This window comes from Eubalaena glacialis, chromosome 2, assembly GCF_028564815.1.
Source record: "Eubalaena glacialis isolate mEubGla1 chromosome 2, mEubGla1.1.hap2.+ XY, whole genome shotgun sequence".
NCBI classification, from domain to species: domain Eukaryota; kingdom Metazoa; phylum Chordata; class Mammalia; order Artiodactyla; family Balaenidae; genus Eubalaena; species Eubalaena glacialis.
In genome coordinates this window covers 133,971,298-133,995,707 of record NC_083717.1, presented here as the reverse complement: position 1 = coordinate 133,995,707, position 24,410 = coordinate 133,971,298, and the positions used below count along the sequence as shown (strand labels likewise).

General features: G+C 39.9%; 1 protein-coding gene across 1 annotated transcript in view; it reads right to left on the bottom strand.

Moving 5' to 3' along the window:
• TTC6 (tetratricopeptide repeat domain 6) overlaps positions 1–22,135 on the bottom strand; it is a 214,670-nt gene extending 192,535 nt beyond the window's left edge. Inside the window, exon 1 of the mRNA XM_061182474.1 lies at positions 21,188–22,135. Within this exon, the coding sequence (XP_061038457.1) occupies positions 21,188–22,135 (948 nt within the window). The remainder of the gene's footprint in view (positions 1–21,187) is intronic.
• Positions 22,136–24,410: the final 2,275 nt, after the last annotated feature.

The window sequence follows — 24,410 nt, the reverse complement described above, 5'->3', positions numbered from 1 at the left end:
CCATAGAGACAATAACAGAAACTGACCCAATATCTCTTCTACCCTCATACTAACAGAATGTGAACCCTGCCACACAGCTGCCCAGAATAGTGACTTCATTTTCATCATCTTTTGTAGGTAAACATGGTGATGTAGATAAGTTCTGGCTAATGAAATATAAGCAGAAGTGGTGGACAACTTCAGGCACATGCTCTTCTTGCTTAAAGGCTTCCTGCTGGCTGGAATGCAGATGTGATGGCCAGAGCAGCCAGACTGGACCTTGAGATGACCTTGGTAATGAGGGGTATACTCAGAGAAGCAATAAGAAGGCAGGATCCCTGACTCTGCAAAACACTGTATCAGTCCAACATTACCTTTCATATGACTTTTCTATAAGAGAGAAATAAACTTCCACCTTGTCTAAGTCACTATTATTTGGGGTTTCCTGATTATCTTGCACCCATTAGCTGCCCTGAACTAGTTCTATTACGACTGCCACTTACTCCCATTTCCTTGATACTTGATATCAGGCTAAACTGATTTGGCATTGTACTAGTGACAACCTATATGAATTATGCATTCCATTTAGCATTTTCAAAGATTCCATTGTAAATGGATATTTAATAAGCTTTTTCACTTAACCCTAAAGAGCAATAGAACAGAGTCATGCATAAAAAGCCATAATTCAGTGAACGGTTTAATAATCACTTTCCAGAGTAATAATTGATTGTCAAAGACTGTACACCTAGGCAGGTCTCAACAGCATAATGAAATCAGAACAATGAAAAGCGTCCCAGCTGTCTCAATCTTTCATTTCTTCAAAACCCTATTTCCAATGATTAAGAGATGAAGAGCTTGATACTAGAGATGTTCTTGAGGGGAAATCTGGCTGAAATGATGAGGTCTGGCTTTATTATAATCTTCTCCTGTGTGCCTAATAAATTTGTAGTAAGCCAAGCAAAGGACAGGAATCTTATTTACTGTATTATCTATGAGATCTAAAAAGAAGATAGACTACCAATTTAAAAGGTGGGAAAGGGGTGGAGGATGCAGGGGATTTTACTCATTATCAAGACTGGCCAAATCTGATGACCAGAATGCCAATTAACAGTTAACCATGTGATCATGGCAATCCTGCAGTCTTACTTAGATAATATCCAAAGCGTTGACTCTTCCTCCTAGCTGTTGGGAATTCTTGGTAAGGCCACTGACACACTCCATTCTCTCAAGTCGAGGAGTCTCAACAAGACCCCAATCCAACACAGATAAGATTTCAACTATGTCAAAAGAAGCTCTCCTTCCCCAAAAGGATGGGGACTCATAACCTATACCACTGGGCTAGAAAGAAAAAGTACATGCGGCATTTCTTCACCTTGAGAATAGCTAAAAGATTTTAAAATAAAATAAAGCTACTAAGATGAAGTAGACATGGGTCAGACTGTTATTCTGCCATGAGAGATGGCAGATAATGGCAATTTCATCTTTTATTCATATTAACAGCAACCTAAGTTGGCAGAATCAGTGGTACTTGATTACGTATAACTGGTTAGTGATCGTATGATCAACTGCTAATGTCATCACTACCTATAATTCATCCCACCTGTATTCTTTCCCTTTATGACACAATCTTAGCCCAAGTCCCATTCCACACACACCATCTCTACCACCACCACACTGCTCTGTGAGCAGCAAATCCTTGCTTCTTGCTGACCTTCCCAGGCCTAAGTGTGTTGGGTTTAGAAGTCACCAGCAAGAGACTATGGGTGGCCATCTCAGACAGGAGAGTGTGATGGGCCTCTCACTAAATGCAGAGTCATCACAGAGATCTGAGAGGGGAAAACTCATAATGAGAAGTAATTCTGGATTCCTGGGGTCTGAGTCTTAAGACAGTGAGGAGGGAAAAAAGAAAGGAAGATGGAGCAAAAGAGGAAAAGGAAGTGCCATCAACATGATGTAGTAAGAATAAAAACAATTCTGGTCTCGTTGTCAAAGGAACTAAATTGGTTCTGATCCCAACTATGCTAATTGGCTGTATGGCCTTGCAAAAGTCACTTTCTCCCATTGGGTCTCAGCTTTGTTATCTATTGTATAATACAAAGTTAATTAGGTTATCTTCCAGCTCCAGACACTATTTTAATGAAAAATGAAGGTAAGAAAACACTATGGAAAAATTTATCACAGGACTCTGAAAGTCCTTTTCCATATAAGAACACAAAGTAAAATGTGTAAAAGAAAATTTACTAAATGAGAATGTATTATTTTTAGTTTCAATGCAATAGACTAAGAATTTAACCTTTTTCTTACTATGCTCAAAAAAACTCGTACAGATAATAAATATGGCTGATTTGTCAAGCCATCCTTCTCTATAGTGAGACCAAGATGCAGTGCAGCCCTCTGTGGGCTCCCGGATCCCGGGGGAACCCCTCCGCTCTGGGGCCTGAGCCGAGCTCTCCTTTGCAGATGGCCGCGGCCGGCTTCGTCCACTGTCCCACTGAGAACGAGCCCGACCTGGCTCAGTGTTTCTTCTGCTTCAAGGAGTCAGAAGGCTGGGAGCCAGATGACGACCCTATAGAATAACATAAAAAGCATTCATCTGGTTGTGCTTTCCTTTCTGTCAAGAAGCAGTTTGAAGAATTAACCCTCAGCGAATTTGTGAAACAGGATAAAGAAAGAGCCAAGAACAAAATTGCAAAGGGAGCCAACAATAAGCAGAAAGAATTTGAAGAAACTGCAAAGAAAGTCCGCTGTGCCACTGAGCAGCTGGCTGCCTCGGAGCGACGCCACCCCACCGTCACTGCCCCACAGAGACATAGACACATCGTTTCCAAGGCACAGCCCTCAGGGTTACCAGCTTTACTCTGGGGCCTCTTAACTGTGCCTTAGGAAAGGAGAACATCAACATTTTGAAATTAGAATATTTAAACTGTATTTTTGGGTTTTTTCTTGAAGGTGGTGCCAGGAGCTATTTCTGTGTACAGCTGGTGCTAAGTACAGTGAGGGATTCTCTCTTTTCAAAAAAAAAAAGATGCAGTGCACTTTACAGTGGACTAAGGAAACCAGGTACTTGTAAAAGAATATTCTCCCCAAAATGACATACATATTCAGCACAACTGGATAATGTGCTGCACAGTCTATTAGATTACTTCCATTTGGGATGAAAGATGCTTAAACATGATTGTAGTTGGTTAATTCTCAAAATTTTGATTTTTTCTGTCAAAACTATTTATCTACCCATCCTTAAAACCCACATGTTTACCTATTATGCTTTAAAACAAGCATTGTAAAGAATACAGCTGCCTAGCTTCAGGCTGTTTACAGCTACAGAATGACTGACTTAAATCACAACCAAATACTGTAGTTTTCAGTAATAAAAAATAAACGACTTACTGTGTACAATAAGTCAACATGTAACCTAACTGAGACATTCAGTTGGTTCAATCTGCTGTCGAGGTAGCCATATTATTCTAAGCCCTAATATCAACTTTACGTTTTTTAAAACTGCTTTGAATTGCATAAACTCTTTCCTCTCATTTTACACAGAATAGGTAAAAATCATGACTTGAAGGTATCACAAATGGACCCAAACTCTACAATGTTAAGGTGGCAATTAGTGCTATATTTTAAACTTGTAGTTTATCAGCTGTACCCATCTCACCACCCACTGAAGGAGATTCTAAGCCCTTGGACTAGTCCTTAAAATTTAAAAGCATTAAAAAGGTCTACATTAGGAAATCAAAGTTAAAATTGAGTTGTGTATTGAAATAACAGTCCACAGAGGGGAAATGTCTTAATCTTAACTACCCAAATATCCAGTGAAAAACAATTTTAATAAGGTGAGTAAAGAACTGTATCTGCAGATGGAGAGGGTAAACTGAAAGTTAATGAAAATATACCAATTCTCAAGCCAGGGATTCTTAACTTGACGTTCTCCATGGATGAGTTTCTGGTTGTTAACGAAATTTTTAAATTAGAGCAAAAAAATGTATGATCATATTTTATCTACCACATCTTTACACTAAAATTTTATTGAGATATATTAAAATCAGGGGTTCTTAATCTTTTTTGTAGGCCTTATATCCTTATAAGGATTTAATTAAAGTTATTGATCCTCTCCCCAGGAAACTGTACATATATTTACTATTTACCAAATGCCACATGATTTTCTTACAACAGCACCCCACTTCCAGGTACCAATTTTTCTTTCAGTTAAATATCACCATATAAGAACTGTAACAAAATTTTTTAAGATTTATATGGAAACACAAAAGATCCTGAATAGCCAAAACAATCTTGAGAAAGAAGAATGGAGCTGGAGGAATCACGCTCCCTGATCTCAGACTATACTACAAAGCTAGAGTTATCAGAACAGTATGGTACTGGCACAAAAACAGAAATATAGATCAATGGTACAGGATAGAATGCCCAGGGATAAACCCATGCACATATGGTCACCTAATTTACGACAAAGGAGGCAAGAACGTACAATGGAGAAAAGACAGCCTCTTCAATAAGTGGTGCTGGGAAAACTGGACAGCTACATGTAAAAGAATGAAATTAGAACACTACCTAACACCATACACAAAAATAAACTCCAAATGGATTAAAGACCTAAATGTAAGACCGGACACTACAAAACTCTTAGAGGAAAACATAGGAAAAACACTCTTTGACATAAACCACAGTAAGATCTTTTCTGACCCACCTCCTAGAGTAATGGAAATAAAAACAAAAATAAACAAATGGGACTTAATTAAACTTAAAAGCTTTTGCACAGCAAAGGAAACCATAAACAAGATGAAAAGACAACCATCAGAATGGGAGAAAATATTTGCAATGAAACAACAGACAAAGTATTAATCTCCACAATATACAAACAGCTCATGGAGCTCAGTATCAAAAAAACAGACAATCCAAATAAAAAATGGGCGGAAAACCTAAATAGACATTTCACCAAGGAAGACATACAGATGGCCAAGAGGCACATGAAAAGATACTCAACATCTAATTATTAGAGAAATGAAAATCAAAATGCAATGAGGTATCACCTCACACCAGTCAGAATGGCCATCATCAAAAAATCTACAAACAATAAATGCTGGAAAGAGTGTGGTGAAAAGGGAACCCTCCTGCACTGTTGGTGGGAATGTAAATTGAAACAACCACTATGGAAAACAGTATGGAGGATCCTTAAAAAACTAAAAATGGAACTACCATATGACCCAGCAATCCCACTACTGGTCATATATCCTGAGAAAACCATAATTCAAAAAGAGACATGGGGCTTCCCTGGTGGTGCAGTGGTTGAGAATCTGCCTGCCAATGCAGGGGACACGGGTTCGAGCCCTGGTCTGGGAAGATCCCACATGCCGCCGAGCAACTAGGCCCGTGAGCCACAACTACTGAGCCTGCGCGTCTGGAGCCTGTGCCCCACAACAAGAGAGGCCACAACAGTGAAAGGCCCGCGCACCGCGATGAAGAATGGCCCCCACTTGCTGCAACTAGAGAAAGCCCTTGCACAGAAACGAAGACCCAACACAGCCAAAAATAAATTAATTAATTAATTAATTTTTTTTAAAAAAGACATGTACCACAATGTTCATTGCAGCACTATTTACAATAGCCAGGACATGGAACAAACCTAAATGTCCACCGACAGATGAATGGATAAAGAAGATGTGGCACATATATACAATGGAATATTACTCAGCCATAAAAAAAACGAAATTGAGTTATGTGCAGTGAGGTGGATGGATCCAGAGTCTGTCATACAGAGTGAAGTAAGTCAGAAAGAGAAAACAAACACCGTATGCTAACGCATATATATGGAATAAAAAAAAAAAAAAAAAAGGTACTGATGAACCTAGTTGCAGGGCAGGAATAAAGATGTACACATAGAGAATGGACTTGAGGACACGGGGTGGGAGGGGGACGCTGGGGCGAACTGAGAGTAGCATCGACATGTATACACTACTGAAAGTAAAATAGTTAGCTAGTGGGAAGCAGCAGCATAGTACAGGGAGATCAGCTCGGTGCTTTGCGATGACCTAGAGGGGTGGGATTGGGAGGATGGGAGGGAGGCTCAAGAGGGAGGGGATATGGGGACATATGTATACATATGGCTGATCCACTTTGGTGTACAACAGAAACTAACACAGTACTGTGAAGCAATTATACTCCATAAAGATCTATTTTTTAAAAAGTCTACATTAGGAAATCAAAGTTAAAACTGAGTTATGTATTGAAATAACAATCCATAGAGGGGAAACGTCTTTATCCTAACTATCCAAATAACTGCACCCGAAGTAACCAGAAAAAAGCAATTATTTCGCTAACATTTAAAAATTCTTGGGAATTCCCTGACGGCCCAGTGGTTAGGACTTGGTGCTCTCACCGCCAGGGGCCGAGGTTCAATCCCTGGTCGAGGAACTAAGATCCTGCAATTTATGCGGCACGGCCAAACAAATAAAAATAAAAAACCTCACGTGTACTCAAACCATGGCATATGTGAAAATGGATTACTTTCAAGATTCAAATTCATTTGTCTTTTATAGTCTAAATTAAGAGACTTTATTATACAAACAGGCAAAAGAAAAAAATCATTGCTGGGCAGTATCTGTACTAACAATCAGGAAAAAAGTACACCTGAATTCTATAATAAATTAGCATTTCATTTTTCAAGTAACTCTGTATTTCAATCTTGAAAAAAAATCCTCATGGAAAATAAAATGTGCTTGTATCCAACCAAGAATAAGTTTATTTTAAAGGAGCAACTCCTAGCTTGGTTCAAAATTATTATTACAACCAAACCAGCTAAAGGAATAGGAATTTTCTCTCAAGAACTAATAAAAATAATATTTTCCACCTTTTAAAAATGAATGAAATTAAACACATAAGCATTTTGTATTTATTGAAGGCATCTAAATGTTATCTGAAAAACTTTAAAACTTCACAGGAAAAAAAAGCTGTAAATCAAGAAACTTCTTAATCATTACATCATTTGTACTACTTTAAGCTGTTAATATCTATGAGAACAATAAAGTACTGCACAAAGGGAATGTGTAAAAGAAAAGTGTAATAAATGTGTCTGTCACTCTGAAGAGAAAAGATTTGTCCAAACTATATCCTCCCAATTGTACTGGTGACATTCAAACAGTAGATTGCTTTTCTTTGCCCAGATCCTGGTAGGTTCCCTGATTTATACCTCCAATGAGCAAAACTTTTTTCCTAGGATAGGGAAACATAAAATTTGAAAAGCAAAGAGCCAAGGAAATGTTTAAATACTATTTTAAATGTTTAAATACTATGCAGCTATTTAAAAGAATAAATTAAAAATCAATCTCCATTGATATGTGTCAAAAAATAAGCTGCAGAATAATGTGTACCATATGTTCTTATTTTTATAAGAAAAACCCCTATATATGTACGTATGTGTACACATTTGTACTAAACACTTAAGATAAATAGAAGGATAAACAACAAGTATTGGTTACTGTTGGTGAGTTAAAGGGGATCTAGAAGAGAATTTATTACTGTTTCCTTATGTTTCTTCTTACAACTTGTAAAAATAAATTTTATAAAGAATCTGGTAACATTTTAATTAAAGTTTCTGTTTTTTTAGTAATTGTAGAGTCATATTCACTTGTAACAAATAATACAGAGATATCTCATGTACCCTTTATCAGCTTTCCCAATGGGAATATCATGCAAAACTATAATACAAAATCACAGGCAGGATACTGACACTGACACAATCAAGATACAAAACATCTCCATCATCACGAGGCTTTCCCATGTTGCCTTTCTAAAGCTACACATACTTCCCTCTCACCCTCCCCTACTCCAAGCCTGTCCTCAACCCGTGGCAGCCACAAATCTGTTCTCCATTCCTATAATTTAGTCATTTTAAGAATGTAGTATAAATGGAATTATACAGTATGTAACATTTTGAGATTGGATTTTTTGCTTCAGCATAATTTTCTGGGGATTCATCCAAATTGTTGCTGCTATCAATACTTTATTTCTTTTTATTACTGAGTAATATATGACCATTAACCCCTTGAAGGACATCTGGGTTATTTCTAGTTTTTGGTTATTAAGTACTACAAGCGTCTATGAACATTCATCTCAGGTTTTTGTTTGAATATAAGTTTTCATTTCTCTAGGATAAATGCACTGCTTTACCTCCGTCCCATGAATTTTGATATTTTGTACTTTTATTTTAATTTAGTTCAATTTTTAAAATTTCTCTGAGGCTTCCCCATTGACCCATGGATTATTTAGAACTCTAATGTTTAGTTCCCAAGTGTTTGGAGATTTTCTTATTAGCAGTCTGTTATTAATTTCTAGTTTGATTCCATTATGAGCAGAGAACACACTCTATATGATGTCAATTCTTTTTTTCTTAACACCTTTATTGGGGTACAATTGCTTTGCAATGGTGTGTTAGTTTCTGCTGTATATCTCCATATCTCCTCCCTCTTGCGTCTCCCTCCCACCCTCCCTATCCCACCCCTCTAGGTGGTCACAAAGCACTGAGCTGATCTCCCTGTGCTGTGTGGCTGCTTCCTGCTAGCTATCTATTTTACATTTGGTAGTGTATATATGTCCATGCCACTCTCTCACTTCGTCACAGCTTCCCCTTCCCCCTCCCCGTGTCCTCATGTCCATTCTCTACGTCTGCATCTTTATTCCTGTCCTGCCCCTAGGTTCTTCAGAACCATTTTTTTTTAATTCCATATATATGTGTTAGCATACTGTATTTGTTTTTCTCCTTCTGACTTACGTCACTCTGTATGACAGACTCTAGGTCCATCCAACTCACTAAAATTAACTCAATTTCGTTTCCTTTTATGGCTGAGTAATATTCCATTCTATATATGTGCCACATCTTATTGATCCATTCATCTGTCAATGGACACTTAGGTTGCTTCCATGTCCTGGCTATTGTAAATAGAGCTGCAATGAACATTGTGGTACATGACTCTTTTTGAATTATGGTTTTCTCAGGGTATATGCCCAGTAGTGGGATTGCTGGGTCGTATGGCAGTTCTATTTTTAGTATTTTAAGGGACTTCCATACTGTTCTCCATAGTGGCTGAATCAATTTACATTCCCACCAACAGTGCAAGAGGGTTCCCTTTTCTCCACACCCTCTCCAGCATTTATTGTTTGTAGATTTTTTGATGATGGCCATTCTGACTGGTGTGAGGTGACACCTCATTGTAGTTTTGATTTGCATTTCTCTAATGATTAATGATGTTGAGCATCCTTTCATGTGTTTGTTGGCAATCTGTATATCTTCTTTGGAGAATTGCCTATTTAGGTCTTTTGCCCATTTTTGGATTGGGTTGTTTGTTTTTTTGATATTGAGCTGCTTGTAAATTTGGGAGATTAATCCTTTGTCAGTTGCTTCATTTGCAAATATTTTCTCCCATTCTGAGGGTTGTCTTTTCGTCTTGTTTATGTTTTCCTCTGCTGTTCAAAAGCTTTTAAGTTTCATTAGGTCTCATTTGTTTATTTTTGTTTTTATTTCCATTTCTCTAAGAGGTGGGTCGAAAAGGATCTTACTGTGATTTATGTCATAGAGTGTTCTGCCTATGTTTTCCTCTAGGAGTTTTATAGTGTCTAGCCTTACATTTAGGTCTTTAATCCATTTTGAGGTTATTTTTGTGTATGATGTTAGGGAGTGTTCTAATTTCATTCTTTTACATGTAGCTGTCCAGTTTTCCCAGCACCACATATTGAAGAGGCTGTCTTTTCTCCATTGTATATTCTGGCCTCTTTTATCAAAGATAAGGTGACCATATGTGCATGGGTTTATCTCTGGGCTTTCTATCCTGTTCCATTGATCTATATTTCTGTTTTTGTGCCACTACCATACTGTCTTGACTACTGTAACTTTGTAGTATAGTCTAAAGTCTGGGAGCCTGATTCCTCCAGCTCTGTTTTTCTTTCTCAAGATTGCTTTGGCTATTCGGGGTCTTCTGTGTTTCCATACAAATTGTGAAATTTCTTGTTCTAGTTCTGTGAAAAATGCCATTGGCAGTTTGATAGGTATTGCATTGAATCTGTAGATTGCTTTGGGTAGTATAATCATTTTCACAATGTTGATTCTTCCAATCCAAGAACATGGTATATCTCTCCATCTGTTTGTATCATCTTTAATTTCTTTCATCAGTGTCATAGTTTTCTGCACACAGGTCTTTTGACTCCTTAGGTAGGTTTATATCTAGGTATTTTATTCTTACTGTTGCAATGGTAAATGGGAGTGTTTCCTTCATTTCTCTTTCAGATTTTTCATCATTAGTGTATAGGAATGCAAGAGATTTCTGTGCATTAATTTTGTATCCTACTTTACCAAATTCATTGATTAGCTCTAGTAGTTTTCTGGTAGGATCTTTAGGATTCTCCATGAAGAGTATCATGTCTTCTGCAAACAGTGACATCTTTACTTCTTTTCCGATTTGGATTCCTTTTATTACTTTTTCTCTGATTGCTGTGGCTAAAACTTCCAAAACTACGTTGAATAGTAGTGGTGAGAGTGGACAACCTTGTCTTGTTCTTGATCTTAGAGGAAATGGTTTCAGTTTTTCACCATCGAGAACAATGCTGGCTTTGGGTTTGTCATATATCGCCTTTATTATGTTGAGGTAAGTTCCCTCTGTGCCTACTTTCTGGAAGGTTTTTATCATAAATGGGTGTTGAATTTTGTCAAAAGCTTTTTCTGCATCTATTGAGATGATCATATGGTTTTTCTCCTTCAATTTGTTAATATGGTTTATCACATTGATTGATTTGCATATATTGTAGAATCCTTGCATTCCTGGGATAAACCCCACTTGATCATGCTGCATGATCCTTTTAATGTGCTGTTGGATTCTGTTTGCTAGTATTTTGCTGAGGATTTCTGCATCTATGTTCATCAGTGATATTGACCTGTAGTTTTCTTTCTTTGTGACATCTTTGTCTGGTTTTGGTGTCAGAGTGATGGTGGCCTCGTAGAATGAGTTTGGGAGTGTTCCTCCCTCTGCTATACTTTGGAAGAGTTTGAGAAGGATAGGTGTTAGCTCTTCTCTAAATGTTTGATAGAATTCACCTGTGAAGCCATCTGGTCCTGGGCTTTTGTTTGTTGGAAGATTTTTAATCACAGCTTCAATTTCAGTGCTTGTGATTGGTCTGTTTATATTTTCTATTTCTTGCTGGTTCAGTCTTGGAACATTGTGTTTTTCTAAGAATTTGTCCATTTCTTCCACGTTGTCCATTTTATTGGCATATAGTTCCTTGTACTAATCTCTCATGATCCTTTGTATTTCTGCAGTGTCGGTTGTTACTTCTCCTTGTTCATTTCTAATTCTATTGATTTGAGTCTTCTCCCTTTTTCTCTTGATGAGTCTGGCTAATGGTTTATCAATTTTGTTTATCTTCTCAAAGAACCAGCTTTTAGTTTTACTGATCTTTGCTATTGTTTCCTTCATTTCTTTTTCCTTTATTTTGGATCTGATCTTTATGATTTCTTTCCTTCTGCTAACTTTGGGGGTTTTTGGTTCTTCTTTCTCTAGCTGCTTTAGGTGTAAGGTTAGGTTGTTTATTTGAGATGTTTCCTGTTTCTTGAGGTAGGATTGTATTGCTATAAGCTTCCCTCTTAGAACTGCTTTTGTGGCATCCCATAGGTTTTGGGTCATCGTGTTTTCATTTTCATTTGTTTCTAGCTATTTTTTTACTTCCTCTTTGATTTCTTCAGTGATCTCTTGGTTATTTAGTAGTGCATTGTTTAGCCCCCATGTGTTTGTATTTTTTACAGATTTTTTCCTGTAATCGATATCTAGTCTCATAGCGTTGTTGTCAGAAAAGAGACCTGATACGATTTCAATTTTCTTATATCTACCAAGGTTTGATTTGTGACCCAAGATATGATCTATCCTGGAGAATGTTCCATGAGCACTTGAGAAGGAAGTGTATTCTGCTGTTTTTGGATGGAATGTCCTATGAATATCAATTAAGTCCATCTTGTTTAATGTATCATTTAAAGCTTGTGTTTCCTTATTTATTTTCATTTTGGTTGATCTGTCCATTGGTGAATGTGGGGTGTTAAAGTCCCCTACTATTATTGTGTTACTGTCTATTTCCCCTTTTACCGCTGTTAGCATTTGCCTTATGTATTGAGATGTTCCTATGTTGGGTGCATAAATATTTACAACTGTTATATCTTCTTCTTGGATTGACCCCTTCAGCATTATGTAGTGTCCTTCTTTGTCTCTTGTAATAGTCTTTATTTTAAAGTGTATTTTGTCTGATATGGGAATTGCTACTCCAGCTTTCTTTTGATTTCTGTTTGCATGGAATATCTTTTTCCATCCCCTCACTTTCAGTCTGTATGTGTCCCTAGGTCTGAAGTGGGTTTCTTGTACACAGCATATATACAGGTCTTGGTTTTGTATCCATTCAGCCAGTCTGTGTCTTTTGGTTGGAGCATTTAATCCATTTACATTTAAGGTAGTTACCAATATGTATGTGCCTATTCCCATTTTCTTAATTGTTTTGGGTTTGTTATTGTAGGTCTTTTCCTTCTCTTGTGTTTCCTGCCTAGAGAAGTTCCTTTAGCATTTGTTGTAAAACTGGTTTGGTGGTGCTGAATTCTCTTAGCTTTTGCTTGTCTGTAAAGGTTTTCATTTCTCTGTCGAATCTGAATGAGATCCTTGCTGGGTAGAGTAATCTTGGTTGTAGGTTTTTCCCTTTCATCATTTTAAATATGTCCTGCCACTCCCTTCTGGCTTGGAGAGTTTCTGCTGAAAGATCAGCTGTTAACCTTATGGGGATTCCCTTGTATGGTATTTGTTGTTTTTCCCTTGCTGCTTTTAATATTTTTCATTGTATTTAACTTTTGATAGTTTGATTAATATGTGTCTTGGCATGTTTCTCCTTGGATTTATCCTGTATGGGACTCTCTGCGCTTCCTGAACTTGATTGACTATTTCTTTTCCCATATTAGGGAAGTTTTCAACTATAATTTCTTCAAATATTTTCTCAGTCCCTTTCTTTTTCTATTCTTCTTCTGAGACCCCTATGATTTGAATGTTGGTGCATTTAATGTTGTCCCAGAGGTCTCTGAGACCGTCCTCAATTCTTTTCATTCTTTTTTCTTTATTCTGCTCTGTGGTAATTATTTCCACTATTTTATCTTCTAGGTCACTTATCCATTCTTCTGCCTCAGTTATTCTGCTATTGATTCCTTCTAGAGAATCTTTTATTTCATTTATTGTGTTGTTCATCATTGTTTGTTTGCTCTTTAGTTCTTCTAGGTCCTTGTTAAACGTTTCTTGTATTTTCTCCATTCTATTTCCAAGATTTTGGATCATCTTTACTATCATTATTCTGAATTCTTTTTCAGGTAGACTGCCTATATCCTCTTCATTTGTTTGGTCTGGTGGGTTTTTATCTTGCTCCTTCACCTGCTGTGTGTTTCTCTGTCTTCTCATTTTGCTTAACTTACTGTGTTTGGGGTCTCCTTTTCACAGGCTGCAGGTTCGTAGTTCCCGTTGTTTTTGGTGTCTGCCCCCGGTGGCTAAGGTTGGTTCAGTGGGTTGTGTAGGCTTCCTGGTGGAGGGGACTGGTGCCTGTGTTCTGGTGGATGAGGCTGGATCTTGTCTTTCTGGTGGGCAGGACCGCATCCGGTGGTGTGTTTTGGGGTGTCTGTGATCTTATTATGATTTTAGGCAGCCTCTCTGCTAATTGGTGTGGTTGTGTTCCTGTCTTGCTAGTTGTTTGGCCTAGGGTTTCCAGCACTGTAGCTTGCTGGTCGTTGAGTGGAGCTGGGTCTTATTGCTGAGATGGAGATCTCTGGGAGAGCTTTCGCTGTTTGATATTACGTGGAGCCGGGAGGTCTCTAGTGGACCAATGTCCTGAACTCGGCTCTCCCACCTCAGAGGCACCAGAGCACCAAGACCCTGTCAGCCACACAGGTTTTGGGAAGTCTGAGCAACCAAACCAAAAAACAAATCCACCAATGATAACAAGTGCTAAAAACCATACTACAAAAAAACAAACAACAAAAAACAGACAGACAGACCCTAGGACAAATGGTAAAAGCAAAGGTATACAGACAAAATCACACAAAGAAGCATAGACATATATACTCACAAAAAAGAGAAAAAGGAAAAATATATATATATATCTATATATTAAAAAAAAAGAAAGAGTGCAACCAAATCAATAAACAAATCCACCAATGATAATTAGCTCTAAGTACTAAACTAAGATAAACATAAAACCAGAAACAAATTAGACACAGAAAGCAAACCCCAAGTCTACAGTTGCTCCCAAAGTCCACTGCCTCAATTTTGGGATGATTCGTTGTCTATTCAGGTATTCCACAGATGCAGGGTACATCAAGTTTATTGTGGAAGTTTAATCCGCTGCTCCTGAGGCTGCATGGAGAAATTTCCCTTTCTCTTCTTTGTTCGCACAGCTCCTGGGGTTCAGCTTTGGATTTGGGCCCCCTCTGTTTGTAGGTCGCCTGAGGGCATCTGTTCCCCACCCAGACAGGATGGGGTTAAAGTAGCAGCTGATTAGGGGGCTCTGGCTCACTCAGGCCAGGGGGAGGGAGGGGTACGGAATGTGGGGTGAGCGTTCGGCAGCAGAGGCCAGCATAACATTGCAACAGCCTGAAGCATGCTGTGTGTTCTCCCGGGAAAGTTGTCCCTGGATCACGGGACCCTGGCAGTGGCGGGCTGCACAGGCTCCCAGGAGGGGAGGTGTGGACAGTGACCTGTGCTTGCACACAGGCTTGTTGGTGGCTGCAGCAGCAGTGTTAGCGTTTCGTGCCTGTCTCTGGTGTCCGTGCTGACAGCCACAGCTCATGTCTGTCTCTGGAGCTCGCTTAGGTGGTGCTCTGAAACCTCTCTCCTCGCGCACCCCAAAACAATGGTCTCTTGCCTCTTAGGCAGTTCCAGACTTTTTCCCGAACTCCCTCTCGGCTAGCTGTGGCACACTAGCCCCCTTTAGGCTGTGTTCACGCAGCCAACCCCAGTCCTCTCCCTGGGATCTGACCTCCAAAGCCAGAGCCTCAGCTTCCAGCCCCCACCCATCCCAGCGGGTGAGCAGACAAGCCTCTCGGGCTGGTGAGTGCTGGTCGGCACCGATCCTCTGTGTGGGAATCTCTCCGCTTTGCCCTCTGCACCCCTGTTGCTGCACTCTCCTCCGTGGCTCCAAAGCTTCCCCCCCACCACCCCCCGTCTCCGTCCTTGAAGGGGCTTCCTAGTGTGTGGAAACTTATCCTCCTTCACAGCTCCCTCCCAGAGGTGCAGGTCCCGTCCCTATTCTTTTGTCTCTGTTTTTTCTTTTTTCTTTTGCCCTACCCAGGTACATGGGGAATTTCTTGCCTTTTGGGAAGTCTGAGGTCTTCTGCCGGCGTTCAGTAGGTATTCTGTAGGAGTTGTTCCACATGTAGATGTATTTCTGATGTGTTTGTGGGGAGGATGGTGATCTCCACGTCTTACTCCTCTGCCATCTTGAAGGTCTCCCCCGATGTCAATTCTTCTAAACTTACTGAAGTTCATTTTTATGGACCAGATATGGTCTTAGTATATGTCACATGGACAGTGACAAAAATGTGCCTTCTGCTGCTGTTAGGTGCAGTGTTCTAAAAATGTAGATTAGATCCTGATGTCTGATGGTGTTGTTGAGTTCTATATTCTTGGGAAATTTCTGTCTAGTTTTCTATCAATTGTTGAAAGAAGGGTGTTGACATCTTCAACTATGACTGTAGATTCATCTATTTCTCCTTTCAGTTTTTACTTCACATATTTTTTCACCTCTGTTGTTTGTTTCATACAAATTTAGGGTTGCTTTGTCTTCTTAATGGATTGAACCTTTTATCATATTATAATGCCCACTGTGTCTCTAGTAATTTTCTTTGTTCTGAAGCCTACTTTAACTGAAATTAATATAGCCCCTCCTATTTTCTTTTGAATAAGGTGTGCTTGATGTTTTTTTCATGCTTTATTTTAAACCTGCCTATATCATTATACTGGAAGTATGTTTCTTGTAAACAATATATAGTTGGGTTATATATGGAATCCACTTGCCAATCTCTGCTTTCAATCAGTATATGTAGACCATTTACCTTTAATGTAGCTATCGATATATTTGAGTTTGAAACTGCTACTTTATTTCTTGTTTTCTTTTTATTCTCTGCTTTTTGCTTATGTTTACTTTTTACCTGCCTTCCTGTGGGTTACTTAAAATTTTTTAATTCTATTTTGATTTATCTATAATGTTTTTTGAGTGAATCTCTCTGTATAGCTTTTTTGGTCATCGCTCCAGATAGTACATTATATATACATAACTTATTACAGTCTACTAGAATTGTTATTTTCCAATTAGAGTGAACTATAGAAACCATACTCCCTTTATATCTATTTACCTTCCCCTATTTATAACTGTCTTAAATATTTCCTCTACATACATTTAAAATCACATCAAACAGCACTATAATTTTAGCATCAACCATCAAATACATTTGAAAAGCTCAGGAGGAGAAGGAATGTCTATTGTATTTAGCCATAGTTTTTGCTTATTATATTCTTTCTTCCTTCCTGGTGTTTTTTCCAAGTCCTTTCTTCCAATCATTCCTTTCTGTTTAGAGAACTTCCTTTAGCCATCCTTTTAGGGTAAGACTGCGAGTGACAAATTCTCTTAGCTTTCCTTCATCTGAGAATGTCTTGATTTTCCCCACACTCTTGAAGGATAATTTCCCTAGATACAGAACTTTGGGTGGACAGTTCTTTTCTTTCAGCATTTGAAAATGCTGTGCCAATCCTTCTGGCCTCCATGGTTTCCAATGAGAAATCCCGTCATTCAAGTTGCTTTTCCCTATACGTAACACATTGTTTCTCTCTCATTGCTTTCAAAGACTTTTTCTTTTTCTTTAGTTTTCAAAAGCTTGACTATTACATGTTTTGGTGTGGATTCCTTTGGGTTTCTTTGGTTTGGGCTTTTCTCATTTTCCAGGACTTTGATGGCATGAAGGTTAGATCTTCTGTTATAGTCCCACAAGTCCCAGAGGCTCTATTTTTTTTCCCCAGTCTATTGTCTCTCTGTTGTTCAGACTGAGAAAGTTGTATTGTTCCATCCTTGTGTTCACTGATTCTTTCCACTGTCTCCCCTCCATCCAGTTTTTGAGCCATCCATTGAGTTTTATTTCAATTACTGTATTTTTTAGTTCTAAAATTTTTCTTTGGTTCTCTTTATATGTTCTGTTTCTTTACTGAGACTTTCTATTTCTCTGCTAACACTTTCTCTTTTTCTCATTGTTCCAAGTGTGCTCATTATTATTGCTCATTGGGGCTTTTTTTTTTTTTTTTTTTGAGGGCCTCTTTAAAATCTTTGTCAGATAATTCTAACATCTCAGTCATCTCAATGTTGGTATTAACTGTCTTTTTTTCTTCCAAGTCTAAATGTTACCAGTTCTTGGTATGACAAGTGATTTTCTATTGAAACCTGGACATTTGGGGTATTATGAGAGTCTGGATCTTATTTAAACATTCCTCTGAAACTGCTCTAGTAGGGGCAGTAGGAGGAGGGCCAAGGCTGCCTCATTACTGCCAGGTAGGGGTAGTGGTCCAAATTCCCAGCTTGGTCTCCACTGGCACCAGAGGTAAGGGGCTCCCTGCTATTGCTGGGCGGGAGTAGGAGTTCTGGCCCCCACTAGGCCTCTACTGATACCATCCTGGTGGGGAGGGATAGAAGTCTCTCATTACCGTTCCCTACAAGGTGTCCAGTGACACTACGGGGGCGGGGGGGGGTGGGTAGGGTAGCCTCTTTACTGCCGGGCAGTGTTGAAAGTCTTGACTCTCCACTAACACCCATCATTAGGGAAGGAGTTGGGGTTCCTTGTTTCAGCCTGGTAAGAGTGGAAGTTTAGGCTCCCCCCTCAGCCCTGGCTGGCAGGGGTGGGGATAGGGCCATAGGTTTTTCTTCGGTGTTTGACTAAAGTAGCACAGTTATTGTCTAAAAGTTTCACCTTGCTAGGCTGCCCCTTTCTTGATCCTTAGCTAAAGAGAGCAGGCTTTTGCTGGGGCTTTTTCTGTCTGCACCCATTGGCATTCTTAGGTTGCCAGCTTCTTTAGCTCAAAATCTGGCAGACATGAGACCAAAAGAAAACCTGAGAACTCATCAGGTTGTGTGATTCCTTGGATCCCAAAGTCCCTAACCAGTCTGCTTCTCTCCACCTTTTGGAGTCTTCTCATGTTTGTTTTATAAATAACATCTAAGGTTTGTACTTAGTTGTACTTAGCAGGAAGAAGAGGTAAAAGTACATCTATTTCATCTTCCCTAAAGTTAAAGCAGGCATAAGTTTTATGATAAAACATTTGCTTGTGAGCTATACATTATTTGTTTATAAAAGACCTTGGGACATGAATTCCCTCTTACCTGGGTCATGTTAAGTCATTTTTCTTTTGAGCTATATGGCCAAAAACAACTACACATGACAGAAGCCAGGATGGGCTGATTCCTTCATCCTCAATTAATATCTGGAAGGTAGTCTCTGAACTTCAGTCTCATATAATTAGAATGTATTTTGTGAGTGATAGTATTGAACTCCTCAGTAGAACAAACATAGGACCTTATAACATTTCTATCCCTCCTGCCATAGTGTATGCATACTGTTTAAGACAGTAGTTCCTAACTAGATGGGAGGTTGAAAGGGGAGCGATTTTGCCCTTCTCCCCAGGGTCTCATTCGGCAACATCTAGAGATATTCCAATTGTTATGACTTGGTGGTGGGGAGGGTGACGAGAGGATCATACTACTGGCATCTACTGGGTAGAGGCCAGGGATAATTCTAAACATCCTACAGTTACAGGACAGCCACCCACAACGAAGGATTATTCAAACAAAAAGTTAAGTGCCAAGGTTGAGAAACGCTGGTTTAGATGTTTGACCTACATTTGACAGCTGAGTTTAATCTTTAGATATTCTGTGCACCTTGTGGCCTCTGTAATTGTTTGTGGAACTCTGAATGCTAGGTCTGAAAGGGCCCTGCCCAAACTCTAAACAGAGACAGCACACCCTGCCAGGACTGTCTTATCCTTTGGCTTTCCCTCCAGGGACTGGCTCCAAATTAAGATGTCTAAAGTAAAGAACCATATTCCTTGCTTATCATGGAGAGAACATTGTTTATATAAACTCCAAATGTTTAAAACAAGTGTCCTTATTGTAATCTTAAGAATTTTTAAAATCATAATTTAGATACCACTTTTACACTTGCATTCTCATTGCTTTCTCTTAACCTACCCAGCCACAGCCATTTCGACAAATTCCCCATTGTTCTCTTCTCACCCTAATAAAACTTCTGAAACCAAAATAATGCAAAGCTCCATCTTCTGGATTTGTTGGGTGGGGGGCAGGCAGAGGCAAAGTTTTAAAAGCAAGAACAAAATCTAGCTACACAAAAAAATCAATACAATGGAAGGCAGGATGGGACTGAGGCATTTGAAACTGGCCAAGTCTTACAATGCGGGGCTAGTTAGTGACCCTGGCTTCTGACCCTAATCCTTCAGGCCACTCTCCTACATAAAACAATTCAGGTAACTGAAGCACCAGAAAAGGATACATGAGAGAAATGGAATACCAGAAAGAACAGAATTCACTGTCCCAGGGCCCATTCATCACTGATACACTCCCTTCTTATATTCTATTCTATTTGAACCCTTCAAAATATACTTTCTCTATGGGGTCTTGCTCTAAAAGTGTAACTTTCCCCAACTGTACAGGACCTCGAGCCAGCTTCTAATATAGGCCCCTCTTCATGTCACATGCCTTGACTATGTCACAGAGTTCTTCTCACAGGGGCAGGCAATGAGGCTTTGTTCTCTCCATTGAGGCTCTCCAGTGTGCATCCCTGATTCATTTTCTGTTAGGCCCACAGAAAACCTAATTAGAAATACCCATTTTGAAACGGCCTGAGCAGTCACACTGATCTTGTTCAGTAACCGTATCGAGGTATGGGTCTTAACTGAAAACATTTGTCCCATTCTGCCGACAAACATTAGGTCAAAGACGACACTGGGGACTCTTGTTGTTACACGTTTTTGTTTCCCTAATGGGCTTTAGGATCACATTCCTTAAATCACAGCCAAGAGTATATTCGGGGCTGAAACTATTTTAAAGACATAATGTGGCAGCAGTATTCTGTGTACTAACAAGAGGTTTGGAGCTGCAGCCAAGAACAGTAATAGAATCTTCTCCCCCCCTAAGTGCCATTCTCATTACCATTCTCAAAAAAAAAAAAAAAATCTCTCTCTCTCTCTCTCTCTCTCTCTCTCTGTCCTTTCCTCCTTCCCTTCTTCCCTCCCTCTCTCCCTCTCTCTCTTTCTGTGTGGGACTCAGATTCCCCTGTTATTATTTTTACTTTGAAGGTCCCTGTCAAGGCGAAGTCTATATAATGAACAAAATACCTTAAACTATGACCCTATCTAGCTTTGCTCCCTGCTGGGGACACATCACAATCAACAAATAGCCAGCCCTGGCGTGGTTCCAGTTTACTCTCTGGGGTGTGACCCGCTGGGGTGGAATCCCAGCTCTGCTCTGCCTTAGTTGCAGGACTGTGAGCCAATCCTCTTCACCTCACTAAAGCCAGGAAGCCTCTTATGTAAAATGGGGCTCTTATGGGTACCCACCTGATGGGGCTGTCATTGGGACAAATAATCACTTATAGTCTCTATAATTGGGAAGACCTACAAAGTAAATTTTTAAAAGATATTTTAAGAGAACGGTTTTCACTGAAAATAGTACAAAACTCTTATAAATTCAACTTATTAGTAATATATTGATCTTAAGATATAGATCCACTGTTAATAATAATAACCTGTACAGAAAAAGACTGAGTCTTTCATATAAAACATCTGCTAAATCAATACTAACTAATCACAAAGACTTTGAAAGGAAAGGTTTCCGGTGATGCGTTACTCAGGTCAAAAAACTAATGTTATTTGTACCAGTTTTTGAAATATACTCTCAATTATTTTCACTTTTTAAAGAGGATATACTCCCTCGATGGAAAATTCAAAATTCAAAGAACCTGAATAACACCCCAGCGTTTTGTCTAGCTTGTCTAGCTTAACAACACACCACATGCACTTATTTTATGTTTGTATCCTTAAGTTACATTTACCCAGGAGAAATACTACTCTCCTTTTGGGTCACCTACTTCCATTTTAATGTCGTAGTTCTGGCCAAGGACGCTCTGGATGAGCTCTCTGATGCTCTGGTCGGAGGCCAGCTGGGCCTCGGACTGCAGCGAGGCGACGATCTCCTCGATGGAGGTCGGGATCGCTCGCACGGGCTGCGGGGCCTGCGGGGCGGCCTCCAGCGCGTCGCTCGGCGGGTTGCTCTCGCGGTCGGTTTTGGAAACCGACACGGGGGCTTCCCGCGACTCGCCGCGCGAGCCCTCGCGCAGGAAGCGGGTGTGAATCCTCACTCTCCTCCGCCGGCCGGCCGCCTCCGAGTCTCCCTCGTCGCCGGACAGGGAGCCGCCCTTCCTCTCTCCGGCCTTGCGGGCCTCCGCGAGCCGAGCCGGCTCCTGGCTCGCGTCGCGGCCCCCGGCCGGGTCGAGGACCGGCTTGGAGCCCGCGGGCCGTGGGCTCCTGGGGCCCCGGTGCGCCCGGGCCTTCCCCCTGGGCGCAGGTGGCGGCATCAGGACCACGGGTCTGGACGTGCCCGCCCTGGAGGCGATGACCGGCGGCTTCTTCTGGGGCCGGTGCCGGAAGAACGCGGAGCTCCGCAAGTAGAAGTCCTGGGGGCAGAAGGGCCGGGTCTTCCCGGGAGCGGCCGCCTCGCTCGGGCCCGGGGGCCGCGCTGCGCCTCGGGGCGCCAGCTGCGGGAGGGCCGCAGCGAGGGGCGCACGGCCTTTGGCCCGAGGGGAGCCTGATGGCTTTTGGGGTCTGGCGCGGGAAACGCTCCACTTCCCCCCATGCCGGGCCGGGCCGGGGACCCGGAGGCCGAAAACAGGGACTTCACCCACAGCCGGCTTGGAGGCCAACTTCTCCTTGAATCGGAGAAATTCTTTTTTAGTCTCCTTGCGAACCTTCTCAAGCTCTTTAAAGATGTACGATTCTTCTTTGTATTTCAGTCCAAAGTGCTTAGAAATCGTGGACATCTGGACTAATTTGTCCTGTGAAATAACAATAAATTAATATATACATATATACATGAAAACTACTGATAAACAAAATTCCAGCTCAAAAAAGCTTCTCATGGTAGAGCGCTCACTGTGCTTGCTGAAGCACGATGGGTAGTATTCGTTTATATCATTTTAAGTCCAACTATTGGCCTTTTCACAGGAACAATGAAAAACCTTTAAATCAGTAACATTTTCACAGTGAGAGTTTCCGAAACCCCTACTGGGTTTACTTTAATGTTTCTTTAGACTATAATGTAGTGCCCCAATTCCAGGCAAGAGAGACCACACTCCACATAGGCATAGAAAATCTAAAGTAACCCTGCCAAGAAGAGAGAACAGAGGTCAAATGTGGCCTGGATCCTACCTGCAAACATGTTTTTCAATTGCTCAGGGTTTTTCAAAAATATTAATTCATAGCCAACAATTTTAAATTGAGAGATTTTCGTATAAAAATGCAGATTTGCAGTTTCTCTGGAAAAAAAAAATGAAGGCTCTGGCAATTCAAGAGCCAAATCCCTACTCTTGTGGCAGGGTAGCAATTTCCCTTTACGTCTCCAGCTGGTCCCAGGTGTCTCCATTTCTTACCCAGCCCACTTGCCTCAATGTTTGACAAGATGTAAAGCAGAGTGTATGAAGGGAGAGAGGTGATCAGCCACAAGGTAGGCTGCAGTGAGATCAGGAGGCCTTGAATGCCAAGTGTTTGTACTTTTTCTGTGGGCTACTGGAAACCATTCAAAAACTTTTAACAGAAAAGTGGCTTGATAGGTTCTGGGGCTTGGGGGATACTAAATTTAAGTGGGAGAAAGAATAGAGAGAGGGCAAGTATGAGTCTGCAAGGCCTAAGGCCTGGGTTTGGTAACAGAGCCGAGTGAAAATACTATATAAGGTAAAACTGATAGGATCTGGCCAATGACTAGGAATAAATAAAATAGCAACTTTGAATCGCTTTGATGGAGTCTTGGTCATAACCAAGTACATAAGAAAGCTGTTGCTAGTCACTGAACTTTACGCTTAAAAACTGTTAAGATGGTAAATTTTATGTTTATGTGTATTATCACAATATAAAAGAAAAACTTATGCTATTCAGCAGAGCCAGCTATCTATGATTACAAGTGAATTTTGAGATCTTGAAGGCTCTGGGATCAATACCAAAAGCCAGGATAACAAGAAATACAAATAGAGAATGGCTAATGACAGAGTCTTCGGACAGTCACAGGTGGGAGGTGGGAGGAGCTAGAGCAATCACAGAGCTGGGAAAATGAGAGTTCCACAGAACCCAAGGAGAGAAGAGTGTCAAGAAATAAGGGTAAAACAATGAAAATAAAAGCAGAAAGTAATGAATTAGAAAAACTAATTTACTTATTTCTTAGAAAACCCAAGGCCAAGGTTCTTTGAAAATAAAATAAAATAATAAAGCAGAAATACCTCTGGAATATCATCATTATTTGCAAATGTGATTATCTACCTAGAAAACATAAGCACTAAAGAACTGTTTAGAATTATAATAGAGGTCTGCAAGGCATTTAAATTTTTTAAATTAATACAAAAAAAAAAAAAACCAATAACTTCCTTTATACCAAAAGCATAATGGTAAAATTCCATGTATAATTTATTTAAAGGAGTAAATATCTAGCAATAAACATAACAAGAAATGTGCTGAAACTGCATGAATAAATTTTTTAATTTTACTGAAGGACATAAAAGAAAGACTCTACTAAATAGGCAGTTAATGTTCCTTGGTAAGAAGACCAAATATTTTAATTTTATCAGGTCTTCCCAAAATACTGTACTGGTTTAATGCCATCATAATCAAAACTGAAAAATGATATTTTGAAATTTGAAAAGTAATTCTGGATTCATTTGAAATAATAAACAGGGTAGATTAGGCAAAATTTTGAAAAAGAGAAATGAGGGAGCACTTGTCCAGCAAGATAATTAAAACTCATATGGATATAAGAATTAAAATTGAAACACTGCCGATAGAATCCACATGTAAACTGAATGAGCAAAAGAATTAAGAATAATATGGGTTATATTATAATAACAGCATTAAACTGGTGATAAAAGAAGAATTAATCAATAGATTGTGCTGAGGCAATTGGTTGACTACGGTGGGGGTAGGGGTGGGTGGTGAGGGGGATTACTGCATTTTTTGCCAAAATACAATGGGTTAAAACAAATATGGAAAGAAATATTTTCTTATGTTCCTCTGCATTTCTTTGCTTATCACCTGTCCACATTTCTTGGTTGA